This window comes from Colias eurytheme, chromosome 3, assembly GCF_061535395.1.
Source record: "Colias eurytheme isolate Ceu_HAF_F1 chromosome 3, ilColEury1 Martin Lab GWU primary, whole genome shotgun sequence".
Classification (NCBI taxonomy): domain Eukaryota; kingdom Metazoa; phylum Arthropoda; class Insecta; order Lepidoptera; family Pieridae; genus Colias; species Colias eurytheme.
In genome coordinates this window covers 11,504,471-11,516,934 of record NC_142982.1, presented here as the reverse complement: position 1 = coordinate 11,516,934, position 12,464 = coordinate 11,504,471, and the positions used below count along the sequence as shown (strand labels likewise).

The following is a 12,464-nucleotide window of genomic DNA, read 5'->3' as shown; positions in this document are numbered from 1 at the left end:
ATAAACTTAAGTAATTATGGACAAGATCTGCCCAAAAATAAAGTAATAAATTAGCGACATTATTAAAACTATTCTAGTAAAATTAAACAATTATTAGATTGGTTGTGTATGTGTCTGTCATTGTTATTAACGCGTATCTCAAAAACTGCTCAACTGTTTTGACTGCGAATTTTAAAAATGTAATGTGAAATCCCACTTCCAATTTAGTGCCTCTAAACAGTCCTAATTTAAATCTTTGTTAGATTATTTGAATACATGTACGTATAATCGATATGAACAAAGTCGGGGGTTACAGCTAGTTACCAACTTGTGTAGCATAATATTAGCCGGGTTAGTTGGCAACAATTATCAGGATTAGTTCAAGTTTCGTCACTTGGAGTGTTGACGTAAGCGAATTCACACTAGCTCTCCTTTGGGACAGCTTCTGTGTGGATTAATGGAAGATTGCCTGTATCAAAATAGCTAATCTGTACTTACTAGCTGCTTATGGCTTTACTAGCAACGATCAGTTATCTTTTTGTAAGGTTAGTTCACAGTATTACAATATTATTTCCTACAGTAAGGAATCGCCTTTGATGTCGCGCGATGCCGCCGCCAGCGTAGGTACTTACGCTGCCACACGAAAATACGCTAGGGTTGCAACAAATGGGAAATAAAACAATTTTGATTATTAATATTATGATGAAATCATTTATTCATATGTACATTCAAAATAATTGCGATTATTAAATCTGATGTAAATATTTGTTCATAAATATATTATAATTACAGATATTGCACTGCTAAATATTATTTACGTGGACACTTTATTTTTGGATGTTCTTAATTGTATATTATACCATTTAACTAAGTAATGCATTCGCATTGGGATGTACAATCTGATTAGAAAATAATGAGGACAACATATACATAGCTTCGATTTTAATTCAACAGATACAATTAATGCAATCTTTCTGAAATATTGTTTCCTTCTGGGATTTCAATGTAGATTTACATCCGTAAACGGAACAGTTTTTGCGCGTCATAATAGAATATGTAAGTACCTATGTATAATAAAATTATTACACAAAAAATACGACTGCGTCGTCCTTTCGCGATAGTTAATGCAAACTCAGCGTGATTGCATTAAGCGGCCCGCGTCGCCCGACCCCCCGCCAGTTCCCCTCCGTTTCTCTGCACAAGTACATTCGTCGCCATACTGTAGGATGGTAATACTGTGGGTTAGTTACTCGATTCAGCTCTGAGCAGTCTTGTTTTGAAGTGACTAAATAAGTTCCACTAAATAAGTTTCACGCGCCTGCGTTGAGAGTAAAATTTCAAGGTCGCGTCATGGCAATACCCGCCGTAGAGTAAGGCGACGTTTGTGGTATATTTGAATCTTGCCAAATAAGTTTCACTTCTGACACGTGTGCTCGGCACAAACGCTCTTTTTTAGTTGAGAGAAATAGTTATAGAGTAGATCTACTGATTAACTAAAAAAAGAGCGTTGTGGTGTTACTAAAGACCTATTTCAGACACTAGTCCTTCACAACGAAAATGCTACACGTTTACATATTTAGTTCCATTGTAATAGTATTAAGTTGTGAAGGCAAATAAATGAAATTTTTATTATTAAAAAAAAAAAAAAAAAAAGACCAATATACCTTTATATACAGAACTAGATTTCCGCCCGCGGCTACGCCCGCGTTTGCAAAGGAAAACCCGCATAGTTCCCGTTCCCGTGGGATTTCCGGGATAAAAACTATCCTATGTGTTAATCCAAGTTACCCTCTATATGTGTGCTAAATTTCATTGTAATCGGTTCAGTAGTTTTTACGTGAAAGAGTAACAAACATCCATACATCCATACATCCTTACAAACTTTCGCCTTTATAATATATATTAGATATTAGAATGTCCCAGGAAAGACTGTCAAGTGGTAGTACCGAGGTAGAGCACCCCTTTGACATACACAGTAGCTGTGGCTTGTGTGGCTGCGCCTTTTTTATTAGAGATGGTTTATCGAGATTGTACTATACGAAAAAAAAAAAGTAAAGTTAACATTTTCTAACTACAATCTTTTACGTTATGAAATGGTATACGATTTTGAATGCCCAAAGAATCCACGAGCTTTGATATCATAAAAAATTTACTACAATCGAGTTCGCGTATATTATTAGCTTATGTGATTTATATATAAATATAATTATATCATACCGCTGATGTTAGTGAACTTAGCAGATCATTTTTAGCAGATCAAAAAAAAATGTGAGCTCTAAGAGCTCAAAAACGTAATGTGTAGTTTTGAGCGCTTAAGGCGTTACCCGGCAATTTCGACTATGTTCAACCTCTATAACGTCTGGTACAACATAAAGCACAATACCGAAAAAAATATATAAAATAGGATGGTCTTTGATCTTTAATTGCTCGCGAGGACTATTTTCCAAAGTTAATAGATTTCTAGAAAAAAAATGTGCCGTGGTCATCGATTTTTCCGCAAATACTCTATAAACTTCGTAACCTGCTGACTTAGAGCTCTGAAAATTTTATGTTTAATAAATTATCAGTTACACAACAGTCCCTGACGAGGATTTTTTGTTTCACTGATTGGTAGGTATATTTTTAAATACAAAATGCGAGGAAAAAAGAAGGTGCAGCGGGAGAGGTTTGAGATCCGTCAAGTATGGTCAAGGTTATTAGCGCATGTATAAGCCTTAAGTAAAAAATGAGCGGGAAGTTGCAGGGATGGCTTTTAGGGTCAACCGTTATCCTAATTTTTTTGACGCAATGAAGCAAAATTTTCTACTGTGTAGAAACCCTTGAGAATTATAGAGGTTTTTGTGATGACAAACCGCGTTCAAATGTATACAATGTTTATAATATAAATAAATACTTTCATAAATCAGTTTTTGGGTTATATATTGTATTTTCTGAATCAGTTTCATGAGTCAGGTCAAAAAATAGCAAACTTTTTCGAAAGTTCCATCGTGAGGATCAATATAAAAGTTAGATTTGTATAAAATCTACGAAAAATAAGCCCTTGGTCAAGGAGTACATATAGTTTTGTCACTACATATTTTAGAAAGTAATATTTTGAGTCTAGTATTGGTTCATACAAGAGACGGGCTTTATTTATGACTAAAATCGATGAAAAGTGGAATGATCAGCGTCTCGCTATCGAACACGTGATCGATCAGTTTAAAATTTTTTTGGCAATAGGTAAATATGCTAGGAACTACAATGAGCACTGACGAATCATCAATAAAACCATATTATTCAAAAAAATGTTTTATTTTATTTTCATACAATTGAGCTTGTGAACTCTTTTGTGTTACTATGAGTATGAATGACACTATTGACATCTCGTAAATCCACTTAACATACACATTGAAAATTACAACTATTAACGATCATACGTTTTAATAAGCTATATAATGCTATATCATTATTTTCTCTAATAAGTTTAACCCGTGATTCCGAATTCATATTTTAACAAGGTTATTAAATGCTATAATTACACTAATTTCTTAATTTTAGGCCTTAATAATTTTTTAAAATTATTGAATAGCTTTACTTACATACGAATATTCTTAAAATTCTTAAAAAGTCTTTACTTTTATTTTTTTGACGAGGGTAAAAATTTTTTTGAGACACCGAACGATGAAGTAGAATTTTCATTTTTGAATTTTCATAGTGCAAGAAAGACTGGGTCTAAGCGGCGTTAGCATCACTTTAATTCCAGTCTTTCTGAATTTTTTTTCATTGAAAAACGCCACGCGTCAGCTGCGGTTTAAGTCCAGTGTTGTGAGTCTTGCTTGAAGTTGCCTGATCCAGCGTTCGCACTCGGAAAACGTGAGCTTGACGTCGTCGGTTTTGTTAATGTGCAATGGCAGTACTTGCACATTAAAGTGTCGTAGGCCCAATTTGTGTCATCAACATTCAACCATTATACCATATTTGAAGCGAATCTCTTCCATCTTACTCTGTATCATATCGAGGATAGGTTTAAGATCAGTAGTCCAATCACGTTGGAATCCATGCTCTATAACAAAATTCAACAGTACCGTACACGCATGGTCATCTAAATCTGGCCTTATATTAGAACCGACACTATTACAAGCCTTCACTGTCTCACCCAATGATGAACAAACACTCAGTGCATTTCTGTTGAAGACTATAGTTAATAATCGTTGAGCTAATGATGGGCAATCTTTCGATTCTTGCAGACAATATTTGAGGTCTCCGTAGCTGACATAAATATGACTTTCAGGTACAAGTTCTACGAGCCCTGGCAGATATTCTGGATAGTTCAATGTCCATCTTGAATCATGAGCGTCATATTCCGGTGGTAGAACGAACCGGAACAACTTCCTTGGTTTCATTTTCGGCGTTTTGTTAGCAACATCATTACTATGTTGATTTTGATTACTAGTACTGGCACTCGCTGTTATTGTAGTGTGTCTTTCTTCAGAAGGCTGTGGAACATCTGGTACTGGGTTGCTCGAAGGAGATGCATTGTTAGCTGTGTTTCCCGCTGTGTTAAATTCTTCGACAGCAACCAATAACTTATTGTATGTCATGGCAGTATCGTAGATGGATGTTCGTAAGGTGTTGTACATATCAGTCGTATAACGCAAAGTAGATCTCATTTGATTAAAGAGGGTAGAAAAGTTGTCCAACATTTGCTGCTCTAAAATAATTCTGGGATTCATCTGGCAGCTCCTTGCCGTAGAGTTTTGGGCAGCTGTCGGTCTATCTGCAGAACTACGCCCAGGATCATTTGCAGTTGCGTAAGCATTGTTAGTTATTTCAGCAGGTGCTTCGTCTGATGACATCTTATGATCTGAGATTACTTCCTGATTCGTAACAGCATCAGAATCTGAAGTTATTGCATGATATGGTGACAGAGTTTCATCATTCATGTCGTTTAGATGACTTCCTGTCACAGGTAACCTAGTAGCGTCATCAATGAAGTGAACTCGCTTTCTCTTTGAATTCGTTTGAGTAGAATGGTGAACCAACTGTTGCTGCTTGCATAGGTTTTGATATCTGTTTTCATGGGGTGCTGTATGTTGTATTCTGGATGGTTGGTACATAGAGCAACTAGGCATTTCTGTGTTTTGTCTGTCCCTTGTTTCTAATGCTATGACATTCTGCGGGCTGGTTGTTAAGTCTTCATTGTTATCTCCAGTAGATCGTGGACTTATTCTTGCTTGAAGTTGAGGATTATTAGAAAGGAAGTTATTATGACTAGTTGTTACTGCTTGCTGTAATGAATTCCGAAAATTTGTCAGAATAGGCGATGGCGTTTTCCTTGTGACCCCTTGAAGAGAAAGCACTTGTTCCCTATCTTTAGTCTTCATAGAGATGGCAATACGTAGTTTAGGTCTCTGCGGTTGCTGCTGTGAATTGAGATGGTTTGGCTGCATCTGTCTCTGTTGTGCAACCTCGGGAGTCTGATACGTCGAGTTTGAAAGGTGTGTTGAATTTTGTCTGATTAATGGAATCCTCATATTGATAGTTTGAGATGTAGGTCGATGATCGTAAGTGTTTCTCTCTGTAGAACCCCGAAGTAGTTCTTGTTGAAAGTTATCTTGGTTGGTCGGTAGATATTGATTTTGATAAGAGTTCGTATAATATTGTTCATGCGCTACTGAATTTTGATGTCCATCTGATCGTTGGATATAGCTAGAAGGCTTATGAGATAAGCTTGAAGGCTGTTGTGAAGTAGCTGCAGCATTATTGACACTCTGAAAAACATTCCTTGGATCGATTTGATTCAATGGATTCCTTTCCGTTCCAATTATGGGACCTATTGTCCTTTCAATCGGTCTTTGAATTGGTACTAAACATCGACCCCCATTCATGTGACTGTATAGATGAGCAATAATTTTGGGTGAGCATAATCCCTCATAATCGGAAGACACTTTCTGACTTGAAACTTCATTAACAGGTACTTTGTGATCGTCAACATTTGCAAGTGATCGAACATTCTCAATCTGTGGTAGAAAGTTTGATAGTGAAATTCTGTCTGGAATACATTCTTGATGGTTATACTGATTCGGCTGAGTGCTCTGTTTATCTGCAGTAGAAGGTTGCGTTGCTGTCATTGACACATCCGTTGCGTTGCTAGAAGAGTTAGCTTGGTTCATGTTATTATTATGTTCGGGCTTCTTAACACGTTGAGAGTGATCTTTGTTATCGACATTGGTGACTTCAATACGTTTATCAACCTCTTTTACGGGTGAGCTTAAAGCTTGTTCGGTTTGATCAGTACGCGGAGTTTTAGACCTTGGTTCAGTATTTTCTTCAGCATGAGAAACGACAGATTTTTCTGCGTGAGAATTTTCCATTGATTGGATATCCTGGATGATAACCGGCTGTTTTCTTTTTGGAGATCGAGACTCTACTTCGGCGTCATTAACAACCGCACTGGATGACTGAGCAGATTCATCTAGTTTCAACCGTTTTTCATTAATTTCTTTCCTCGATTTTGACTTTGCTGGTCGCTTGATTAATGTTCTGGGCAGTGGTTTCCGAAAATTATCATTGGATTCTGACGAATGGTTTTGATTGACGCTGCGCAATTTCTTGTTTATCGAATGCTCTGGTTGTATATCTGAAATTAAAAATTCTTATTATTATTTGAAAATATTATTTGTATTATCATCCATAATTTTAATTATAATATGTATATCAGGAATGTGGACTAGATAGGATCATAATAAAAAATACATTATTACTTCTGAGACGTTTCGGTCATTTATTAGACAGAAATTTATTTTTTACAAATAATAAAAAAAAAATGTTTGTCAAAATAATCTAAAAATCTCGCTATTTCAACGCCATCTAGCATGCGAGCGAAACTGCGGGTAAGAGCTAGTTTAAAATAAGGAGTATTCAAAAATGTATTAACAATGATTATTTTTCCGACCCAAATATCGACCAATAGAATTGCACCATTCGACGTCACGTGGTACAACCTACATGGTATTATACTGATAATTTTTTGAAAATTTTCTCTGGTCGTTGACATCAAACTGACAGGTTCAATTCAATTGTGAAATTATTGGCCGACATTTGGGACGGAAAAATAATCTCCCGAATACCACACGAGCTTCAAAATTATCTGGCATTTCCCTCAAGGTTCCCTGCAAACAAATAAAGTCGTCAAGTTTTTCAGGAAAAATCACTCGCGCTTCGCGCTCGTGATTTTTTAATCTTGACTAAAAACTTGACTCCTTCATTTGTTTGCAACGAACCTATCGGAAAATACCCGATAATTTTGAAGCTCTTGTGGTATTATAAGTGAAAATTAAATTGTGAACACTGATAAAATAATTTGATTTTCACCTGTTCCTTTTGATTTTTCTTCAACCACAGGTCCATTATCATTTCTCGTAGCGATCCAAAATTCTGCATCATCGTAAGAATCTGAAAAAAAAAATCCTTTTAATTTATGAGATGTTCTGAATCTGAATATACTTCAATAATATAACGCACGATCTATTTACCAATAAATTTAATTAAACTCACTTGACTCATATTTGATAGTGGCGAAATAAAATTTCCACTCATCATTGATTCGCTCTTTTCTCTTCGCGCGATCTCTATTATCAATAGGATCTTCGTTATTGGGATAAGCAACAACAGACTTGCCATTCGCTACGTATACTATTATCCAATTGCACGGCACGCATACGTAATCATCAATTCCTTCAAAAGGCAGTTCTATGAATTGAACAACATAGAATGCTGATTTAATATCACTATTATGTGTCATCTGAAATAATCAAAAACACTTCCGTAAATTTCAAGTAATTCAATATTGTGAAAACAACATTGTCTCGGTTTAGACCAAGAACAAAAACTCATTTAGTTGTTATAATTATTTTAATGACGATAAAACTAATATTATGACAAACGTTATATTATGTCGCAGACGGTCTCTAATTAAAAGCTATGTGCGTTGATGTGCGTCCCGTCTCGCCAAGACTGATGATGTGTGGTGTCATCCGGCCGTCGGGCCGCGGTTCCCCTCTCCCGCGCCTCTCCGTCGCCGTCGCCTGCGCCGCCAGTCGCCGCTGCCCCGCGCCTCGCGCCTACCTTCCCCGCTGCCATTTAGCGTCGTAGACATCCTGGGGGGGCGTTGGAAGGAGCTGAAGAGACAGCCGCAGCAGACAGCAGAGGTTTCTTCCAATGTGTGGCAGGAGGCACACTTTATTTAATGCGCGTCTTTGAATTCCAATTATTACAATCACTAGTTGCGTCGTTGTCTTTATTATTGAATTTAGTAATATAATTTGTGTATGACTCTTCAATCTCACGAGCTTATAACGTAGAAATAAAAAAAATAAGTCTCAAATAAGTTCCTTTCATCATGATGACTTTGAACATCAGTAGCGATTTCAAATTTTGATTGAATCCTATCAAATTCTGATTAACCCTTTCAATTTTGAGCAAACGGACATTCAATTCTTTAATTTGCAAACTAGAAATATTTTCTACAGGTATTTTATTTAAAGTTTCAACAAAACTTTTTAAATTTTGTTAAACGTCCCTTTAACGAACCTCGCATTAGGATAAAATCGCTAAATTGTATTTGTTCGGCATCTGGCTTGCTAACGTTATCATTTTCAGACATTTTGTATTAGTACAAATAATAAATTAAGCAATGAAATACTTTATATCAAACCACTGAATTATTTTAATTGCGATGAAATTTTCGTTCCACACTGCGCGGTGTAATAGGCGGCCACACGGCGATCGCTTCGGTGTAAGCTCGTGGAGCCGGCCGCCCGGCGCCCGATACAATGTCACGCGCAGATGTCGTGATAGCTGGAATGTTCGGCAAATTTTCGGTTTAATTAAAATGTATTTACAATATGTTAAGCAAGGAGAAAATACAGTTTAGCTTAAGTTTAATAAGCAATGAAGAATTTCGGCTATAGTTTTATAGTTATGATTTTTGAAGAATAAAAACGTATTTCATCGGCGTACATACTTAAAGTGCTTTAAATTTTAAGCAAAAGCAATATGATGGAGTGCACAATAATATTTATATAATTTTGTGGTTGCCAATAATATTAACGTTAAATAAGTAGGTAATTATGTTATGAATATATTTACAATGTATGAGACTTGAAGGCGCAATAATTTCGTTTTAATTTAACAAACATTAATCTCGACTGATCACCAATCTAATATCTTTAAAATAAAATAGTGGATTTCACTGATAATTATTAGTTTTAACCTAAAAATGAAGATAAGATGAGTTAGGTACACCGAAATTATAATTACCAATTTAAAAAATCCTATTTCAAGCTGTCAGATTTTTTTTTCGAATTCATTAATTATTGGCCTTGAAATGCCATTTAAATTAGGTGATTATCAAATTGATTCTTACCTTCTATTCCAGCTATGTATCTCTTGTAACAACCAAAACGTCATCGCAACTAACGCGTTGTAGCGATAGCGGAGCGATTGTCTAACTGTCTAACCTTCGCTGTCATGAAATCATGAATTCTATATAAACAACTGTCGTACTTATCGGTCCAGTGGAGGGAGAAAAACATTAGATATTGCGTCAGCTCGTCGATGGTAGGCAGTTGGATTCAGTTCGTAAACAGTATTTAATTCCACATACTTCCGCTCAGTACAGATAAAAATAAAGTAGTTATAGTACGTGATGTGTTGACAACTATGATACTGTTTCGATTTGATTATTTGGTTAGATCTTCCCAGAAAGTTATTTAATGATATGCTAGAGTAATTGAATCAAGTAATTATTATAACGTTTATAATTATAGCACAGAGTGATTGAATGTATAAATGAGTACTGAGTTGGTTTGCTGATAACATATCATGAAACAAATTAATATGAGCATAGCAGTCGCTAATAATATGATAACTTTATCATTGTATGACTATATATTGTGCCCACAGCACGAACTAACCTTCTTGCGAAAGCACCAATAGTACGGGCGATCCGCATCATAAATGAAGCGCACGAAAGAGCGGACTTATTTTATTGTCCTATGAGTGAATTCGCAAGAGTGATACTACAGTTAATCTGTTATTCTTAAAAAAGTTATTTAAATTTTCTATTTCCATGTTGATTTGTGTATGAATATTTTCAATTTAGTATTTAAGTTAGTTAAGTTTATATTGTATAGTAAAGTGTATCTCTGTCGCATTGGGCATTGTCCTGTATGACATGTGATGTTTTTTAAATAAAATAAATAAATAAATAAATAACGTGTTTATGAACTGGTACCGGAAGATGCTTCAAATTCCTTGACCGCTTTTTAAGGATAATGGATGAAGAAAGGATAAATAAATATTTTTTTTTACACTGTGATGAATTATATTATACTCACACGGGAATAAAGTTATAATGGACTGGAAAGGGTGAAGAAAAGGAACGGGCCTCCTCCTAAATAAATATTCTTGGCATTAAACTATCATGTTTAGACTGTTTTTTTTAATTCAGTTAAGAACTTAGTCAAATATAGATAAGTACAACATGGTAGGTATAGTTATTATATTATTTTCATTTTTTTAATTGCTATGTTTGAATTTATTATGGAAATATCTATAAGTACTTATATTATAATGAGGTAGTTTTTGTGATCAGTGACGTTGTAAACTTTCTACTGAACTGATTTTAAAAACCTATTTATTACTAGAAACTAGTAAGCCAATTTATTTATCTGTAAAGTGTTATAGGATGCTCACACATTTATTAACTACACCTGTATGTTTGTATGTAAACGACTCCTTTAGACTCGATTTGACCAACTTCAAACGGACACATTTCATTCAAACTTTATACACTTATAAAGGATCGGTGACAACACAATAAATTAAAAAAAAAAGACGGGTTGCACACCGGGAGTGCCGGCAGAAGTGAAAACTTGATTATTAACGTTCAGCATGTTTGATATTTTGGAATGGTATCCGTCTTACGCATGGAATATAAGGGCTAAAAAAAAAAATCCGTCTTACGCTTTTTCGATCAGGCCACGTGTCCTGACGCGAGTTTAAGATTTTATACCCAACGCCGCTAAAGAAGTTTTCACTTCAAAAACCCTGTAGTTTTATTATGTAACCAATTTAATTATTTCTTTTTTAAAGTGAAACTTTTATTACATCGTCTCAAACTTTTTGGTCTGTGTAGCGCATGTCGCGTGTATCGCGGCTGCCTAGGTATACCTACTCGGCAGCCGACCGACACGCGACATGCGCTACACAAAGCAGTGTTCGGAACCGTTCGAACAGTTTCACTTTTACCGTGGTTTCATAAAACCACACAACTTTTTTTTGTTATTAAAATAGTTTTTAACCCACGTTATTTAGAGTGGAACCGGGACGAGCGGCTAGTATGTGAGGTATGAGGTTGGAACATAGTATGAAGTATTTGTCTTTAAACTATTGTAATATGAATTTATAGTAGTTTCACGGTCGAAGTTTATATTGCTGTTAGTTTTGAATGTCAATAAAACATCGAATCACTTCTAGTGGTTTTGTAATCTTTGCTGAGATTGTGTATGTTTTAGGGCTGATTTTTCAATCTTTGGTTAAAACTTATTCGTCGAATAATGTATAAAACTACCATTTTAAAAACGTATTCTAATTGCCCGTATTTGACAGTTTACGTGACATTTTAATATTATCGTGTAATACTTTATTGGACGGATAAGTTTTATCCAAGCATTGAAAAATCGGCCCTTAGTAGTACATTTTATAATTATCATGTATTGTGTGCTATATAGTGGCATCTTGCAGACATTCTAGATCATTAAGATACATTTTCTACTTATTAGTAAAAAAGAATACACCCTTTTTGGTATCAGCTATCTGACCATCACAACCTGTCAAGCAATTTTGAAGGTCAGCTGAAAAAACCGATGTGATTTTTTTTTACGATCCTCTAGGTAGGTATACAAATTCATTGCTTATTTAAGGTTGTTATTCTGAAATAAAAAAATTGGTTGTCTGTAAAGTCGGTTTACTGACGATAGTTGAACGTGACAACGGCCGATTGTGCTTCTTTGTCGCTCGTTCCGCGCTCTCGCTTGCACTTCAAGCCTTACATGGAACGCCTCAGAGCGAGGTAACGCCGCATGAGTCATGTTTTTTCGTGCGTGCAGCTGGCTCTTTCGAATTATAAGACGTTGTTACGTCAAAATATATTTCTTTTATTTATTTTTATACGAATCTTACTCTTCCAGGGTAAATACGGTAACACCCATATCACATCTCCGTGTTAGGAATTTAGGATGATCAATCAAGCCTCCACGTCATATGTTACAAATTATACTTGAGGTTTCACTTCGAAACAACTTTATGAATTACTTCACGAAATTCGTGTGTTTTATTTGCTGAATTTAAATAGAGTTTTGATTTAATGTGTTTTACAACTTAGTTTGATAAGGAATGTTTAGTTAATCTTCCTTACTTCCGTTGCGTTGGAAATAAATATT

General features: G+C 35.3%; 1 protein-coding gene across 1 annotated transcript; it reads right to left on the bottom strand.

The window, feature by feature from the left end:
• Window positions 1-3,251: 3,251 nt before the first annotated feature.
• Window positions 3,252-9,477, bottom strand: LOC149909994 (uncharacterized). The gene is made up of 5 exons (XM_090120101.1): window positions 9,386-9,477; window positions 8,675-8,817; window positions 7,516-7,762; window positions 7,333-7,413; window positions 3,252-6,598 (listed from the first exon to the last, which is right to left on the bottom strand). The coding sequence occupies exons 3-5, from the start codon at window positions 7,760-7,762 to the stop codon at window positions 3,912-3,914; spliced, it is 3,015 nt and encodes a 1,004-aa protein (XP_089976227.1). The 5' UTR covers window positions 8,675-8,817; window positions 9,386-9,477; the 3' UTR covers window positions 3,252-3,911.
• Window positions 9,478-12,464: the final 2,987 nt, after the last annotated feature.

Bases quoted from the DNA above. Each gene is read 5' to 3' on its own strand.
- LOC149909994 (XM_090120101.1), bottom strand. From the start codon at position 7,762: ATGACACATAATAGTGATATTAAATCAGCATTCTATGTTGTTCAATTC. The intron at 7,414-7,515 runs GTGAGTTTAATT...TTTTTTTTTCAG, and splicing joins CACTATCAAATATGAGTCAA to ATTCTTACGATGATGCAGAA. The intron at 6,599-7,332 runs GTGAAAATCAAA...TTTTAATTTCAG, and splicing joins AGAAAAATCAAAAGGAACAG to ATATACAACCAGAGCATTCG.